General features: G+C 41.1%; 2 protein-coding genes across 7 annotated transcripts in view; one reads left to right on the top strand and one right to left on the bottom strand.

Moving 5' to 3' along the window:
• ZAR1 (zygote arrest 1) lies at positions 1–5,795 on the top strand. Its single transcript, XM_089690104.1, has 4 exons — positions 1–1,905; positions 3,382–3,474; positions 3,557–3,631; positions 5,496–5,795. The coding sequence occupies exons 1-4, from the start codon at positions 1,276–1,278 to the stop codon at positions 5,637–5,639; spliced, it is 942 nt and encodes a 313-aa protein (XP_089546230.1). The 5' UTR covers positions 1–1,275; the 3' UTR covers positions 5,640–5,795.
• Positions 5,796–13,397: 7,602 nt separating this feature from the next.
• The window catches only part of FRYL (FRY like transcription coactivator), a 467,937-nt gene continuing 462,425 nt past the window's right edge, over positions 13,398–18,909 (bottom strand). For all 6 annotated transcript variants that reach the window (XM_089690113.1, XM_089690112.1, XM_089690114.1 and 3 more), the window contains 3 exons: positions 18,780–18,890; positions 16,446–16,642; positions 13,398–15,505 (listed from right to left, as the gene is read on the bottom strand). In XM_089690113.1, coding sequence (XP_089546239.1) covers positions 15,247–15,505; positions 16,446–16,642; positions 18,780–18,890 — 567 coding nt within the window. In that variant the 3' untranslated portion in view covers positions 13,398–15,246. The remainder of the gene's footprint in view (positions 15,506–16,445; positions 16,643–18,779; positions 18,891–18,909) is intronic.

Raw genomic sequence — 18,909 nt, 5'->3', positions numbered from 1 at the left:
TTACCTGCTCTGTGCAATGGTATTGAAGAGTGGCCTGAACCTCCTCTTTTGCAATCCCTTGTCCAGCTCTTGGCCCCTTCTCTTCTCAGTGCACCACGATAGGAAGCCAGTTCCTATGTTGGTGCACCTGCTGGCTTGGTCCCGAGCCAGGCTGTGTGCGTCTATTGACACACATAGCAAAGGTCAGTCTCACCCCACAGCATTTGCTTGAAAGCAGCAGGAGCCAATGGCTCCAAGCGCTGTCTCTGAGCCTGTGAGAGTGGAGAGAGAGAACAGGCACAGAGCTGGATTGACACAAGAATCAATTATTTGGGGTGGAGGGAACAACTAGTGGAAGGTTTTATTACCTCATTTGTATTCAACATTTTTTTCTTAGCAAAGAATGTGACTAAACTGTTGATGCCCATCTGAAAGGACTCAGAGTCATCTCCCAAAGAATACAACATGCCACCAACTCCAGGGACAAGATGCCAGTATTCCTCATATACGTCTACTATCATGCATGGAGTTCACTGAGATTTTCAGGTTAAAATGGCTGATAGGAAAAGCAATTGTGTGACTCAAGGCTGACAGGTGTTATTTGGGGAAAGCTCTGAACTTAGCAGTTGCAACATGCTTACAAACTAGAGAAAGCAACCTGTATGTATTTGCCATAGTTAGCGAATTCAAACTATTACTTTGTAAGGTTGGGTTGGGAAATAAAAGAAATGTTCTGGCTGGTTGCTGCAGGTGACAACTCACCATCTCCTCCAGTCTTTACAAATCAATATTTATTACGTCTGATTAGAAATATGATTAAAAAAGCAGACAGGACACACACTGTATTAATTTTAATACAGACAATAGAATCCAACCTTAACACTACTAAGATCCAATGCAGGATCCTCTGTCACTTGTCTCTAACACATACATAACAAAAAGTGTGCAATTGCCAGATAGAAGAAAAAAACAATCCAGTGTTTGGCAACCCAGTAATGATTAATGTCCTTAAAGGAAACATCAATGCAAAAAACAATCTTAATGGATACTCACTGACTAGATGGAAAGATTCACAGAATTCAACACTTTACCATTGTAATGCTATTGAATGAAATACAAAATATAATGAATTAAAAAAAATGAAATACAAAAAGGTGCTGAAATATATGTCTAATATCCAAGGTAGAATGAAGGGTGTAACCTGACAAACTAAACACACCATCTACACAGGTTGTGTGTTAATGAAGGAAGACTCTATTTAAGAAAGCACCTGGGAAGAGCTGCTGGCCAGTCATTATGGCTAGCTTCACAGATGAGGCAATGGATAACTACATGTATTCAGGGTATAACCCTTATTCCTATAGGTATCTCAATCCAAAAAATAAGGGCATGAGCTGGAGGCAGAAGAATTACATGACCAACTATGGTGACTCTGGAGAGTATTTTGACAACTATCAAAGAGCCCAATTAAAGGCAATTTTGTCTCAGGTGAACCCCAACCTCACCCCGAGGCTGAGGAAGGCAAACACCAGAGATGTGGGGATTCAAGTGAACCCCAGACAGGATGCATCTGTTCAGTGCTCATTGGGTCCAAGAACTCTTCTCAGGAGGAGAGTTGGAACTGTGAGAAAGCCTCAGCTAAGCCCTGAAGATCAAGGAAGTCCTGCATCTCCAACCAAGACTGTGCGCTTCCCCAGAACAATTGCTGTGTATTCACCTGTGGCTGCTGGAAGACTTGCCACTTTCCAGGAGGCAGAAGAAGAATCTGAAAATAAGGCTGAAGATGACTTGACAAAAGAAGCCACTGAGAATGAGAACAAAGCGGTCAGCGATATAGATGGTGGGACCAAAGAAGAGCCTAAAGAGGACAAAAGTGAGAGCCAGCTGACTACTCCATCTCCTGGGCAGACAAGACTGAGATTCCAGGTAAGTAATTTCTGTGATGTAGCATTAGGATTTAGGCTCTGTTTTCCATCTGTTCGGTGGGTGTGTACATTGAAAATGGGATGCATGGGTTCTAGGTGGTGCATTTCATGACGCAAAAAAAGGTTTAAAGCTCATCTTGCCTTCCCTCCTCACCAACCTAACAATTGAAAATTAAGCCCAACTCCAGGAAACCTAAATTCTCCATTGCAGTGGGGTTTGTCCCACATTGTAAGGGTTAACTGCTTGTTTTGTTTAGGAGGAAAATGTTTTACTTGCCTGCTCCTGTGCTATCCAGGAAGGTGGTGCTCCTCAGTGCCATAGAGGTGGACTGTTCTTGGTGCCCTCACTCCAGTGCAGGGATATGGTCCTTACTTTAGACTTGACATCAGAGGACCTTAAACTGACAAAGCATAGGGGAGATGAGGCTGTGGGGCCAGTGTAGCAATGCAGAGGAGCCCGCAGGAGTGAAGGATCAGACAAGTAAACCTGCTTTTCCAAATCCCCTAAACAAGTAACTCTTGCAGTGTGGAGTTCAGCTTATAATACAAATTTTTTGAAATGGACCCAGTGATCTCATCCCTGGGTTTCTGTAATCTTCTATGCAATGCAGGCAGATCATGGCTGGTAAGGGGAGGGAGGCAGGATGCTGTACATGGGTTCATGAAAACTGCACAGTACTCTGCCTCCAGTACTTCTCTCAAGGGCCCTCAGTCTTGATGGAAGCAGTAGACTGGCACTTTGTAGGAGTTTGATAGACTTCAAAATGCCTTGATGGGTGGATATGGGGGATATTCAGCACCTTATCTTCTGATTATTACTGTCTGTTTTAATATCAGATAAGGTACCCCCAGTGAATCAGCCTAATCACAGAACCTGTGTAGAACTTAGAAATGTCTGCAATAAAGGGATGATCTTTGAACATTGATGGGAACTTGCTCCACTACTCATGTCTTGGGCACAAAGCTGCCAGGTAAACCTTCCATATTGCAAGGAAATCTCTATTTCAATTTGAAATTGAATTTTAATTTCAAGTGAAATTTGTCAATCTCTAATCTATTCTTGCCCCTGTTTTGGGGATAGTAATGTAGGCTTTGCCTCCAACTGTAAAATGGTTAGAGATTTCCTTTTACTGTAACCTCTAAAGTGGAACGCTGTAATGAGTTCTGCATCCCTTTTTTGTATGATTCTCTATTACACGAAATGCATAATCTGACAAGACTGGTGCAGGAATCTCAGAAGACAAAAGTAGGGGGAACCAATGTTATCAATTTACAAACCAGCTTTCTTAGCAATTTTTAAAATGCAATGCGTACTGAGCTTTCCATTAAACAAGACCCTACCAAAATTTCAGTTCTTGGCTAGCTGCTTCTGAAAGTGCGTGCTGGTCTTGAGTTTCTCATCAGTTGGAGGTCTGTAGGTTTTGTTCCCTGATTGGCATATTAAAAGCATTTTTTTAAAAACAAATTTAACTTTTAGTTCTTGGAGCAGAAGTATGGCTACTACCACTGTAAAGACTGCAACATTCGCTGGGAAAGCGCCTATGTTTGGTGTGTTCAGGGCACCAATAAGGTAAGTGCATTTAATCTGTTGCCCTCATTAGATTAGGCATAAGCCATTCACACATTGAATCTGTACTGCTTGGATTTTGCAGGTGTACTTCAAACAGTTCTGTAGGACATGTCAGAAATCGTTTAATCCATATCGAGTGGAAGACATTATGTGCCAAGTAAGTGTCTTCAGCCTGTAATATAAATGCTCCTGCATCTATTTAGCTTCCTATAGGACAAGCTCCCTGATGTGTTAAACTTGACTATTTTAGCAATACAAAGTTAAACTACATTATATTTCTAGGAGTTAAAGCCGTATTAAACACAAACATGTATTCTACTGCAGCTTACCAATTCTTAGATGTGATGGCTGAATTAGTTTTTTATAGGGTTGATTTCCTTGTCTGGTGATCCAGCCAGTAAGTCTGTTTTTCAACAGAAAAAAACTCTCATGCAAATATAGTAGAGTGCTGAGACACCCACTAGCTTGGAAAAAAAATAAAAAAATCTGACAATCGCTGTAACACGGGTGATGTTGGTACCGTGATCTTTCCCACTAGAATACACTGATCAGCACTTGCAGCTATTGGCTGCAAGTGCTAATCAGATGCTAGCTTTCCAGTATGTCCCATTGACAAAAGCTGGTCATCGGACTGCTGTACATGCTGTGACAGTTGGCTGGTTCCTACTGAACCGTCCAATTTTCAGTGTACCCAGCTTAACACTTCCCTTAGACCGACATTGCTGCTGTCCAAAGGTGCCCCTGTGCTCCTTCATATAGAGTGAGGGCACTCCAATACAGGAGGTGCTACTGGCCAGATCACTAGATGAAGGGTGGGGGAAAAATCGCTTAAGGGCAATTTCACACTGATATACCATTAGATCACCGATCAGCCAGAACGATTTACCACTCCACTCTGCGTTGCCTGCTGTGCTAGGGGGCAGTGTGGTGTGCAACTCAGCGCATCACACAATTAGCCCCTTTTTTAACTAGCTTTGAAGTGTACAAAATGCACATTTCATTCTCTGGAATGTCAGACAGCACACCACGCTGCCTGATATTGCGGTGTGATTTGGGCCAGTGTGCCGCAATAAGATGCGGCATGTCTGCATTTTACCGCAGCACACTGCAGCTCAGCATTAGGCTGCATTGCAGTGTGAATGGGACACATGGGAAACAATTGTTTCCTGTGTCCCTGAGATGACAGATGTTTTGCCATGCACATAGAGGTGGTGGCTGAATTAGTTTTTTTGGGGGGGGCCCAATTCACACAAAGGGTTGGTAAGCTGCAATATTGCATTTTTGGTTTTGAGTTTAATACCAGTTTAAAGAATGACATGTTTAAAGGATAGGTTCGCACATTTTTGTGCAAGTGGAAAAAAAAAATTTGTTTTGGGAGCCTGTAAAGCATTGCACCAGTGATCAACAGTGCTGACAGGGCTTCAATCTTCACCCGGTCTTCCTGAGTTTGCGAGCTGCAGCAGCTTGAATGGCCAAGCCACAATGGCATCATTGGCCACGGCACAGCACTCTGAAGGAACAGCACGGGTATGCTGTTCAGAGAGCATGTGCCAGTGATGTCGTCAGCTGCCAAAAGAGCAAATATCTCCTTATTGGCATATGTTTTGGTAGATGGTCATTTTTGCCTACAGCTAAACGTACAAGACTTACCTGTAGGTAAAATGAATAAGAGGGCTTTACTTTAAAGTGGTAGTGAACTCTACTTTTTGACCTGTGTATGCCAGTAAGCCTATGATGAGAAGGCTTGCCTATAGGTACAGTGAATGTCTCCTACACTTGTGGCGTTTAGGAGATATTCATACTTGAAGCAGCCAGTGTTGTCACAGTATGCAGTGCATACTAGCACATCATGGCTTAATCTGCTCAGGGGCCCACATTATTTTTTTTTAACAAAAGCTTACTATAGGCTTTAAGCAACAGAAATGCTTGTATAAGGTAATTGGGAATGGACGGTCACCAATGCCTTCTACATAGTGTGGAGATATGAATACTGATAATTACCCACTATATATCCTTTACAGAGCTGCAAACAAACCCGATGTGTGTGTCCTGTGAAGCAGCGTCACGTAGACCCGAAGAGGCCCCATCGCCAAGACTTGTGCGGGAGATGCAAGGGCAAGAGGCTCTCGTGTGATAGCACCTTCAGTTTCAAGTATATAATTTGATCAGTCTTATGTATACTCCTATTGACCTGTTCGTTCTTTGGCTGGAAGAGTGCGTCTTTTTGTTTTGGAGTAGCTCAATACAGACTATTATAATAAACCTGTCACAGCACTTTCATCAGTATAATGAATAAAATAAACAGGTTATAAAGAAAAGTATTTCAGGTGAACGTGTGCATTAAATTTGCCTCTTGAATCCGTTTAGCTTGAAGAGTTGACTTCCTACCAAACTCTGGTCAAAACTGTTTCCTTTTAGATGGAGAAGGGTCAGACCTAGTCAGCTTTTTATTGCTCTTCTGCTTAGGAGATTCACGCCATATGTGCTGTGGGTGATAATTGTCCATGGTACAAATGGCTAATCTATAGGTTTACAGGCCTCATAGGAAACTGTCTTCCAATTCTCCAGACAACTGTCCAAAAGTACATTTCCCCTGAATTGTTTTTTTTTTTTTTTTTTCCCCCCCCCAAGTGACATGGTCCTAACACATCCCTACTTTATCTAAAACTGGAAGCCTTTTTGCTGTAAATGCTTGTTTTCTGATGGTGTGAGCTTGAACCACTGCCTTTTTGTTGGTTTTTTTTTTTATAGAACAGGGGTCTCCAAATGTTTGAAACAAAGGGCCAGTTTACTGCCCTTCAAACTTTAGGGGGGCTGGATTGTGGCCAGTGGGAGTACAAAATGCCCTGGCATTAGTGGGAGTAAACCATTCCATAGGCTTGGTGCTTAGTGGGAGGAACAGTGCCCTATTGCTGCCAGTGGGGTAATTGGTTCCCCATTTCTGGTATCAGTGGAAGGAACAGTGCCTCGTTGCTGGGGTCAGTGGGAGGAACCATGCCCCAAGGGCCAGATAAAAGCAAGCAAAGGGCCACATCCTGCCAAAGTTTGGAGACCCCTGGCATAGGATTCAAAGGGACACTGCTTGTAACACAGCATATGGCACCAGAAATCTGCTGATCTGTGGTGCAATGTTTTTACAGGCTCCTGCAACCAAAAATAATGCATATTTTTTTTACTTGCAAAAATGTGCATTTATTTTTTTGGTTGAAAGGTGAACTTCTCCTTTTAATGGAACCAGTCATGAGAATTGTTGAGGCTGTCATGACTGTTCTGAAAATTATAGTTGCCTGGCCCTCATACTGACCCTTTTTGCTTTAATGAGTCAGTTTGGTAAAACATGCAGATTAGGATATTGGTTATTTTAGAACTTGTGTGCATGAGTCATAACAACCAACCAGAATTTTCAGGTTAACAAAGCAAACACTTGTTGCATGACAGGTTCACTTTGAATAAAAACCACTTATCTTAACTTTATGGCATATCAGAGCTTTTCGTAGGTCATCTCTTAATCACTTTGGTGTTGGAAATCCAGGTTCTACAAACCAATGGGAATCTGACAAAGGTGTGGTGGCAGGGTTATGAATTATGGGTTTGTGTATGGAATCACTGCAGTCCTGTAAAGGTACTAATATTCTGTATGAAGCTCGCTTCCCATGAAGCTGACAGATCAAGACCAGATTCAGACCACTGTTGCAGTAGGGCATGGCACTGCAGCATCCAAATCCACGAGGACAACACTGTTGAAGCACATTGCAACAGGGTCATGTCTGGTTTGCTGGCAGCACATTAAAAAATGACCCACTGAAGGTGTAAAGGAGCCCATAAACTGCAACTAGTCAGTTGTTCCCATTAATGAGGCCTATAGCATACAAACTGGAACACTTGGAGTTGCTATATAGAATATAAACAACCAAGCTGCAGCCCTTTTCTTGCTGTTTGGGCATGCTTCTTCCCACTGGATACAAACAGTGATGCATAATTCCTGTTAGTGACACCAATGATGGGGCACTAGTCCTCCAACTGATGCCAGAGATTGGGACACTGCCTCCTCCTAGCTATGTGTCAATCAATCTTGAGGCATTTTTACCTCCACTGACATGTACATTTTTTATTCTATCTGGCCACAATCTGCTACCTTAAAGTCTGAAGATCAGTAAACTGGTCCTTTGCTGTAGAAAGTTTGAGGATCCCCTGTATATAGTATTGACTGTAAACTTGTTGCCCCTTTACTATTAACCCAGCTTCCTAGGCAATATCTATTGGGCCAAGTACTACTGGCTGCATACAGTCACAATGATATGAAAGGGTGGGCTGAACTGGGAGCCACATTAAAGCTGATCCTCATCCGGGAAGTTTTAAATTCTTGGAGAAGAGGTCTAATATCACACCAACTCAGCCATTCAGAGGAAACTTTATATTCATTCACAGAATAAAAAACTTGTAAAAAGACTCAGCCTGGCTTGATTTTGGTGTAAAAGTTCCAATCACACTGCTGGAACACAGTGCTGTCTATGTAGCAGAGGCTGCAGAGTTTATACATCACATACAGCTTTTTCCGTGAAGTATATGGTTTGTTTGGAGCAGCTTGGGCCAAACTTCACTAAAAGCTGAAGATCTGCTGTAAGGCCCAATGTACACTGCTGCTTCTGAGCATGAGTTTAGCAAAGCCCCTGAACTCAACACCATGTACACATTGGCTTGCAGCAGAGTTTAGGGGGCAGTTAAATGTTCCTCTCCTGAACATAGAAGAATCGCATTCAGGAGTGGAATGTTTTGGCCAAATATGGAAAATACTCTGGCTAATCAAATGAGTAAACATCCAAACGTTAAGGTGGTACCGCATGTACATGTTTTTGCCATGTTTAGTGTTTTTCTGCTGCTAGGAGAGCTAAACGTCTAGGAGGTCATGTGTATATGTAGCCTAAGGCCTGCAACCTATGTAACGTCACAAAGATTTATAGGACATCTGTAATAATTGCAACTTACATCTTGAGAGAAACCATGAATCACTACTTGAAGATGTGCACCTTTTTGTTAGGGAAATTCCTCTTTCTAAAACATTTGTGCAGGGAAAAAAAAATGTGCAGGTATGTTTTGTTTTTTTCTCCTCCTCCACTACCTTAGCAGCTGTCAGCTTGTAGTTTTCAATGAACTAACATGGTGCTGTGGAGCACATTGAAGCTGTCAGAATATCTGCCTGTCTGTACATCCCATATGGCAATCAGGAGACCTGCATGTCATCAGCAAGCTACTGATTGCTGGTGCAATGCTTTCCAGACTCCTGCAGACTAAAATAATAAATGCACATTTTTTTTATCAGCAAAAAAGTGCTTTTTTTTTTTTTTTGTCTAAGGTGAAATTATCCTTTAATTTAAGCTTTGACAATGGAAGCTGGTTTCTGTGCAGAGTTGCATCATGCTGTTTTAGTAAAGAGCCAAAGGCAAATTGCCTCAGCTAGTCATGTACACTGCAGCTCCAGGCAAGCTTCAGTACTAGGTGTATGCAGGGTTGGCAGTAAAAGTTAAGTCCCTTACCCCATTACACCAGTGTAGTAAAAAAAAAAAAAAAAAGAAATTTAAATGGGTGTGTAAACACACAAAGCTGCCGTTTGGCACATTACCACAAAGCACTACTGTAATGGGCCTGTAATATCAAAGTGGGATTCAGGCAAAACTTATTTGGATAAGTAATGTTTACAACTTTTATCAGATTTTTTTGTTGTTGCGTCCAACCCATTATGGAGCTTTTCCCTCATCCTTTGTCTTGTAACAATGTCTGATTTTGGAACACAAGCAGTAATACTAGTAAATGAAAACTTGCAGTGCATCCTTGCTGAAACAAAAACTTTGCTGGAGACTGGGACTTGGAAGCTCATTCACACTTGCATACATAACATGTTAAATGTACTTTTTTTTTGGTCTCAGCAAAGATAGTGGTAGATGAGCCAGTCCTTGGTCAGAAAATAACAACCTCAGTGTTTATGGGTGGTGGCACACAGACTAGCATTTGGGGTAAATTGTTAATGTTATCAAAATAAACCATGTTATCATTAAAAGGGTTTCTTGCTGCAAATTTGAGAACCATTGCAATGAACAGGCTCATTTAGGAGTTGAGAATTTTCACTTATTGAAGTACTTCTGTGGGCACATCATCATTTTAAATGATTAGCAGTGCAATAATAATACGAACGTTTGTTTTTGACAATCAAATATAGCAGCGGTCTCCACACTGTGGCTCTTTTTCTTGCCTCTATCTGGCCCTTGAGGCACTATTCCATCCACTGACACTAATGATGTCAACAATGGGGCACTATTACTCCTATTTTAACAAATGACTCCCATTCCCCAACAATTAAAATTCAAAACAACATATAAAGCCATTTATAACTCTGCCCCAAATTACATCACCAATCTTGTCTCCAAATATCACCAAACCCGTCCTCTCTTCTCCTCCCAAGACCTCCTGCTCTCTAGCTCTCTAGTCTTCTCTCATGCTTGTATCCAGGACTTCTCCAGAGTCTCCCCCATCCTCTAGAACTCTCTACCCCAATCTGTCCGACTATCGTTTACTCTGCCCACTTTTAGGCGATCCCTGAAAACCTCTCTTCAGGGAAGCCTATCCTGCCTACAGCTAATAACTGAATCTTCTATTTCTCCCATCAGTTCATCCCCCAAAGTTATTACCTTTTGTACCACCAGCCCCTCCCTATGAGATTGTAAGCTGCAAAGAGCAGGGCCCTCCTGTATTGAACTATATTGTTGCTGTACTGCCTCCCTTTATATTGTAAAGCTTTGATCAAACTGTTGGCACTATATAAATCCTGAATAATAATAATAAATGATGGGGCATTGTTTACTCCTACTGATACCAGGGCATTTTTTACTCCCACTGGCCAGAGTCCGGCCCCCATAAAGTCTGAAGCACAATCAACTGGCCCTTTGTTTAGAAAGTTTGGAGACCCCTGCATTATTGGCTTGCTTAAAGTCTCCTTTCATGTGAGTTCTACCTGTCTGCTGGCCAGCTCTTTCTTTAAATTCCTGGATTCCCTACATGCTTTGCAGCTTCTCCTCTGCGGTTTACTTTCATTATCTAAGGACTACATATCCCATGGTACCTTACCCATCTGCAAGTAGTGATTCCTGTACTGACTCCGCTTTTTATTACTATTTTAATGTTATCTGAGGCTCCATTAGAATCTCCCCCCACCCACCCTCTTTCCTAGTGACAACAGATTCATTAGCTAGAAAGTGAGGGGAAATCAACAACTACACAGAAGAAAATTAAAATGTTTATTTTAGTAGAGTAGTGAAAAAGTATAATCCTGACAGTTTTTAACCCCTTGCTGCCACCCTTTTTGGTGGCCATTACACTGGAGGGGCTCAGGGCAATTTGTCTATTGTTGCAGCGATGACTTAAACAGGAGCCTATTCTACCAACTCCTTCATAGAAAGTGGCCCGTGAGCTGGGTGTCACAGCTTGGGCAGTGTTCTGGTGGTGCCGAGGGTGCCTAAAGAACAATTCAGTGACGCACATATGCTCTGCAGCTTGACGTTAAGACCTACCTTTGTGCTCTTTCATGTAGGTGTGAGCTTGGTGGCAAGAGCTTAGAGGGTAAACTCACCTTTATTAACATGTTACACCCATAACATACTACAAAACTAGCAGTCCCAGCCTCCACCTCCCCCAAATCCCCATTGGGACAGCGGGCCAGGGATCTTCTCCACTGTAACAATTTTAAAAAACATACCCATGTGGAGCTCTGCCCACCCGACTGAGTCATTCATTCAGAGTTCTGTGAATGGAAGAACTACAACTGCCATCAGTCATTGAGGCTGATGGCTTGTAGTTCTCAATGAAGTACCAGGACGCTGATGAGCGCTATCGGTAGTTCATTGAATCTTCTTGTCATTCAGCAACTGCCTGCCTGTACAAGCAGACAGTTAAACTGACAGTCTGCGATTGCCCCTGTGATCTTCTCCTAATAAAAAAATAAATAATAAATGCACATTTTTTTTACCTGCAAAGAGATGTGCATTTATCATTAAAAATTTTTTTTGGATTTGACATGCACTTTAAAGGAGAACTACACAATGAACAAATGAAAGGTGTGAGTGTATGTATGCAGTACACAGGTCAATCAAGCTGCATAGTCTTTACTAACTAAATGTGGACTGACTAAACAGAAGCAGCATGGTGTTACAACTTACAGGTTTTGTTTAGAGTCCTTTCACACAGCCATATGATCAGTTCCATGTCATGTCAGTTTTTCAGGAGGACCTGATCAGAAGCTCCATGTAAGTCTATGGGAAGGTGGATTTGAATTGATATGTTTCTGTTCTCAGCGGCTTACCTGAGACCTAAACATGACAGATCTGAGATTGTTTACTGCAACGTTCAATCCAATCCCATGGGTGTGTTAACCCCTTGACGCCGATGTAACACAAATATGCGGCCTCGCAGAACTGGGCTTTTTTCCATGGGGCAGCACATTTGCTAACCTGTCTTTCTGCTGGGAGCGTGCTGCACGGCACGCTCCCAGCACAAAGCCCGCGGTGTCATTGAGAGCCCCAGTTCCCATTCTAACGATTGGGACCCGGGACTCCCAATTCCAGGTCACATGATCGCTGTGATAGCCTCTGATTGGCTATCACAGTGATCAGTCACTGTACAGCCTGGCCCCCTTGTTTTTTTCTCTCTCTATGAATGGAGGAGAGAGATACATTGCATCTCTCTAACTCCTGGCATAGAGGGGAAAAAAAAAGAATAAATAAATATTAAAAAATAAAGAAAAAATATCTAGATCAAGGTTTCAGTGCCAGGGTTAGTGTTTGGGTCAAGGTCAGGGTCAAAAGTCAGGATATAGAAAAACAAATTGGTATCATTGTAAGTTAATGTCAGTGTCTGTCTTTTTTTTTACCTAAAACACACTAACAAAATGTGCACTATTGTTTCTGGGATGTACTACAGGTACAAATAACATACACATATATGGTATTGGTGCGATCGCCAAGAGCTGGAGAATGTATTTTGGGTTGTTCTTTGGTGGTAGGTTATGGTAGTAACAAGAAACACACAGCTAAATAAAAAAATTTTTTTTTTTTTTACTATTTTGGGCCAGTTTTCTTTTGATAATAAAAAAAAAATCAAGAGATATCCATTACCATTTACCACCAAATGAAAGCCCAATTTGTCCTGCAAAAAAACAATGTATAATTCACCTGGATGTACAAAGTAGTTGTGGTGATATGTACGGTTTTACTAACACATGTCAATGTTGCAAAATTGTGCTTAGGCAATTAGATTTGTTTTACCCTTAGGTGTGAAGGGGTTAAGGTTCGCTGGCAAAATACAGAAAAAACTTAAGGGGCACAGATATCCCAAAAATGACATCCACTCCCAATCTGCTTAGATACAGCAAGAGATCTGTCCAGGATACCCTGCTAAACTGACCAGTGTGAAAGGGCCCTAGGTGCAAACAACATTATTAGATAATAAGGGCCCATTCATACTAATGTACTCTACATGCACTTGTGTGATGTAGTGCCATCCAACCCTCCATGCTGACAGATCTGTTTAGTGCATTATGCCACCATTTAAATGAACTGGCTACAATAACACACCATGACAGAGTGAATGGACCCCAACAGTTCTGATAATGTATCCTATTAAAACAAAGGTAAACAGCATTTCAGTTTTACTGACTGAATTCTTTTAAACCTGCAGGTTTCATACGGCTGTATTTTAATAAACATATTTAAGAGCTGACCCAGCTTTTTCCACAGAACTTATTGTGAAACAATAAAACCTCCCCCACCCATCAAAATGAAGGCAGAAAACTGTGCGATAGTTACTTTGGAAAAAGGTGAGAGATGCATGCAGCCAACTTTGACAGTGAATGTTTAGGCAGAAAAGGAAAAACAATGTAACATATGCAATGTTTTTTATTGTTAACAAAAAAAAATAAAAACTGGTAAGATGACGCAAGTAAAAATGTATTGCACTGCGAAATAAAACTAGATCTCCCCAGTAAGCAACATTTATACAAAGAATGCCATTTAAAATACCACATGCCCCATGTAATGTTCTCCAGGAGGAAGAAATACAGCGACTGCTCCAAGTGTCGTCCCCCTGGGTTCCTGTGGCTCTGTAAGGGGACAATAAGGTTTTGCTTACAGGATCATGTCTTGCCATCATTGACAGTGCTGTGTGTCTAACCTTTAACCTCTTCAAGCCATGGTGACTTCTCTACTACAGTCTACCAGTTCCGAGTGTTACAGTTAGCACGTACTTAACAGCAAAATTCAGGCTTTCGGGGGTCCATTGGCCCCAGCAAAAGGCAACAATAAATATGACCTTTATATGAAAGGCTACATATCTTTGTGCAAAGAAATCTATTCTTTTCTTATATAATCACAGTGCATAAAACGTATGAAATGCGGAATATTCCTTTTCATCACAAGTACCCTGCAACTACATTCATATATTTTACAAAAATAATAATGCTTGTGGTGTATACAGAAATGGTTTATTTTTTTGTGCTGCGTTTTGTCTCCTTTTTACAATGAACTGGTATTGCCAATGCTGTATATTTTTTTTGGTAGCTTTTCTCGTTTTATTCTTCAACAATTCCCTCAATAATGAATAAGTTATGAAAAAAAGAAAAAAAAACAAAATAAGGAATCGTCAATACTTTGTCATTTGACCATCCCTGTTCTTTACCATAGAATACAAATTCTACTTCAACATGTACACCAATGAAGGTGTCCTTTCAACACTACCGCTGAAAGGGTCAACAGAGGCTATGTACACTGGTCATCCTAGAACAGTGCATTGCACACATATACAAGAAAAATACTGGTTTTAACCCCAGATCCTAGAATATATACAGAATAAAATAAGTTATCTAGTGAGAGCTGCTGTTGGGCAGCATATATCTAAATATACATTATTAAAGTCTCTGCAGGCAGCTACTTTTTGGTTAGTTATCAGTATTTATACCATAAGCACTGGTCAGAGAACTGAGCAGCATCTAATAAAATTAAGATTTTTTTTCTTCTGTTTTTCTTTTCCTTAGAAATACCGAGGAAAGCTCGGTTTAAAATAATTAAATGTACTACCATTTACAAGCTATGGGTTGTTAGATCTAATAAAATAAAAATTTATCCAAAAATAATGTTGCAGAACTCTTTGAGGCATGCGTGGAGACTATGTACACACATTCATACCAAAAATACAACCAAAAGGTCCCGTCTGTTACCCATCTGCATAGGCAGGGCAACAAAAGAGAAAATAAAAGACAAACATATCAAACATAAATAATGAGCTCAATGGTTTCCACAGTCTTTATAAGTCATCTGCCAAAGTCACATGGGACAGTCTTGACACTGTACATATTTAGCAGGCTTCAGACTCAAGTGACCTCAACCAGAAGTCCACCGTCTTTCCCCATGGATCCAGTCTCCATATTGCCACTGCTTATTTATATACATCATGTTAGCCCTTTTGCTTGTGGATGGTACATACTATAAGTAACAGAACGGGATAAAATAGCTTCTACTGTCACTTGAATTTTACAGAACCAGAGCATCCATCAAATTCCTCTGCTAGTTTTGGGGAATGGGGAAGGGGGATTCTGAAAGTCCCACTTGCTGGAGTTCAGAAAGATCATGAAAAGGATGAAACTCAAAGACATACAGTAATTATCAAAGGTGCTTCATATTATCTTTAGATGTCCAGTGCTTTCATTTTCGAGGCTTTCTTGGTAGCAGGTGCTCAAATGTCAGTGCTCACCGTACTGGTGACAGGCTTGGCTTTAGATAGGAGTTGGTATGACTGCACCAAACGTAGTGACATTCGGATTTCTACATTTAGCTCCATCAGTTTAGAACTGGCTTTGGACATGTCCTGCTTGGAGCCAACAATGGCAAAGCTGCCAGTCTGACCCAGAGTTTGATGGCGGAAATATATATGCAGCAGAGTTTGGATCGGATCGTCTTCTGAGCTGCCAAAGATATCACTGGGCCAGATAGTCCTAGAAAGCAACAAGAAAGAAACTATTATGATGGCACAAGAACAAGCACTCTGGAAACACTACGGCTGCAGTACTTTGTAGTGTTTCATCTCTTCAAAACATAAATTGTGTATTTTATTTCTAGTACACATTTTAAATAGTCATCAATATGTCAGCGTATGTGGAAAGAAAGATACTTGGTACTTAAAAGGGTATCTTTTGGTGAAATGTTTGCTCTGCTGCAGACCCAGTGACTACGGTCACGTCACAGAGGTTCTGTACCCCACAAAACCAAACATTTTTGCTGGCTTTCAACCTAAATCTGACAAGCTACCAGTAGAATGACAGCCCTAGCAAACTCTTCAGATGATAGATCTCTGAAAGATTTAGCTATAACACTAAACAAGTAAAATCATCATTTTGAAATGTAAAAATGTTGGCCTCTATAGAAGCGGCATGCTTCATGGATGGATGATGACATCCAAGCTGTTCTATATCTAGTGGCTGTCATGTTAACTGTATACTGCACATTCTAAATATTTTCCAAATCACAAGAAAGATTTCAGTCAACTCATTCTAAAATAGGCCTTTTAGCTCCACAGAGAACACCTAAAGATGACCTATTGCAATCCCAACAGCAATATCACTAATTTCATGCTGAAAAATCTCATCCCTTGTAGTGGTTTGTTTTTATATACACACTAGATGCACTATTGCATCTATGATTTCCATCTAATACATTTTTGTGCTGGTATACAAGGCATCTATCATCACCACCAGCTTGATTAGGGTGGCAAGGAATAAATTAGGAGGAGCAGAACAATAAGGCCATCATTGTTACTAATTTATTCTCACTTTGTGAAGTTCTTTTTATGGGCATTTAGATGTAATCAAAGGACCGTCTGTTAAGCCACACACTCTTGGTCACATAGAATAGTAATGAAGCGGATTTATACCATACCTGAAAGCCTTGACTTGTGCTATGGCTGACACAAATTCCTTTCCTCTAAGGGCCTCAATGAGAGAGTGGACAGCAGCCTCAGTGCTTGCTTGATAAAAATCAGAGAAGTCACAGTCCTCGATGCCAATGTCAGAGGTGGCTTCTGCTTCTTTTAGACATGCCTCCAGCTGACACAGCTCCTCTGACATGTTTATGACCTGTAAAATGTATTAATGTAGATGTAAATCCAATCATAAAACCTCATATAAACTGCCATTTCAAGAGCCATTTTCAATATTTTTAAAACTGAACCTTTCATTAACATTATTTCTGGTGATCCTGTTGAGTCTTGTTCAGGCACTTCCTGTCATAGGGTAACAATGCTCTGCCCTGCGCCCCCAACAGTCACACAGGCTTCTGGTAGAGACCACAAGTGGCCATTTAAACACACACTATTATGTAGGGATGATCTACTGTTCTTATCATCAGGAAACCCACAGTGCTGTGCACCCACTGCTGGAGTACATGATGTAGACAAGAAGAAGATGCAAACAGGCAACTGGATATCAGCAGCACTGAGATATAAAATGCCCACCAAGCACAGCCAAAACAAACATGCATCAAGTTTTCGGACGTATCACACCACAACACATATGCGGTATACTGTGATAGTGCAGATGCATTGCTCACTACTGTTTTAGTGGTGCAATGCACCCCCATAAATGGAACCATAATGTGCTACACTATTATATACATGTTACAGTATTGTGCAGTAAAATGAGGATTACCACAATGCAAAAGTGTCAATGGACCCTAAAGGGTTGATTGTAAGCTCTCTCCTAGATTGTAAGCTCTAACGAGCAGGGCCCTCTGTTTCCTCTTGTACCAAATTGTATTGTAACTGTAATGTCTACCTTCATTTTGTAAAGCGCTGCGCAAACAGTTGGCGCTATATAAATCCTGTATAATTATTATTATTATACAGTATTTATAAAGCGCCAATAGTTCACTCAGCGCTGTACATTACAAAGGGGGACAGAACATGTGACAGAACAATACCAATACAATGCAAAACATGAGGGGATCGAGGGCCCTGCTCTTTCGAATTTACAATCTAGGAGGGAGGGGATGGTGGCACAGGAGGAGATAGCTGTGGGGATGGAGTGGTAGGAAGAGTGGAGGAGATCAGCAAGTTAGCAGGGGGTGGGGTATAATAATAATAATAGTTTGCTAAAGCTGGAGTGCGCAAAATCTGGTGCAGCTCTGCATAAAACCAATCAGTATCCAGTATTTTTGTCAAAGCAAAAATGAACAAGCTGAAGTTAGAAACTGATTGGCTACAATGGACACCTGTACCAGATTTTGCAACCCCCAGTATTCGTGAATCAACCCCTAAATGTAAATCAGTTAAGGTTTACATCTATTAATAAAAAACCATGTCAGGTTTTGTTCACGGTTGGATCCCATTGGGCAGTATTCCTTTCACTCTCTTTCAATAAATACAATAACAGCATATCTCTGGTCAAAGTGTTTATTTTTGTTTCATAGAAATTCACTCGTTCTCTTCCCTATTTCTTTTTTTTTTTTTGGCTAAGACTGGCCATACACTATACAATTTTCTGCCCAATTTCCTTTAGATTTACCTTCAACTATGTAGTGCAAGAGCCTGCCTTATTGGATACAATTGAAAGTGTTGTTAAGTTTGACGTCCTATTATATGGCTTTTGGTAAATCTAAACCAAAAATCTCAAGAAAATTGTATAATGTTTGGCCAGCCTTAGCGTACCCTTCTTTGAGGAGATCTGCCTTCACTTCTTGTCCTGAAGAGACATAACAGGAGGTGCGAGATAATCTCTCAAATGGAAGATCCCTGCTAAGACAGCTGTCACCAAAGCAGGTGCCCCCCCAGTGGAAAACTTTCCCTTGACTCTTATGCCAGTGACAACTTTAAAAATCCCGGTGGCAATACTTATTAGGAAAAAAAGAAAAAAGTAAAACTCTGTTTTGGGGACACAGACAGCACAAAAAACAACTATTCCAACCCCTCACACATTTAATAAAAACGTCCTCTTCTACTGTACCTCTTCACAATGGACTATCAGGTCTTTCACAGACTGGACTACCTGCAGCAAGGATAATGGTGTGTCAATTGAGCCCAGTGTACCTGTGAGGTGACCAGTTTTTGGTCAGGGCACAGAATGGCTGCCTCCTTAGGGCTGACATATTAGCTATAAACAAATAAAGTGGCAGCACAGGAAACTAATATTTAAAGCTTTCTTGATATAGTACTGACCACATCTACATATCCCAGCCAATGCATGCATCTCAATGAAATACTGCCCATAGCCGCCATACCTCCTTCTCTTTCTTAATAGTGTCCACTTGATTGATGAGCTTGCAGTAGGCCTGGAAGAGCAGCAGCAGCTGGAAGTGCAGTTTGTAAAGTCTTCGGCACAGCTCAAGCTCCTAAACATGGAGGAAATGC

This window comes from Staurois parvus, unplaced genomic scaffold, assembly GCF_062004578.1.
Source record: "Staurois parvus isolate SC_StPar_1 unplaced genomic scaffold, SC_StPar_1.0 ptg000517l, whole genome shotgun sequence".
Taxonomy (NCBI): Eukaryota; Metazoa; Chordata; class Amphibia; order Anura; family Ranidae; genus Staurois; species Staurois parvus.
The sequence above is the reverse complement of the archived record's forward strand: the minus strand, read 5'-3'. Positions and strand labels throughout refer to the sequence as shown.

Excerpts from the sequence above, each read along its gene's own strand:
- ZAR1 (XM_089690104.1), top strand. The coding sequence starts at position 1,276 with ATGGCTAGCTTCACAGATGAGGCAATGGATAACTACATGTATTCAGGG. Across the intron at positions 1,906-3,381 it reads AGACAAGACTGAGATTCCAG|TTCTTGGAGCAGAAGTATGG; the intron begins GTAAGTAATTTC and ends TTTAACTTTTAG. Across the intron at positions 3,632-5,495 it reads TGGAAGACATTATGTGCCAA|AGCTGCAAACAAACCCGATG; the intron begins GTAAGTGTCTTC and ends TATCCTTTACAG.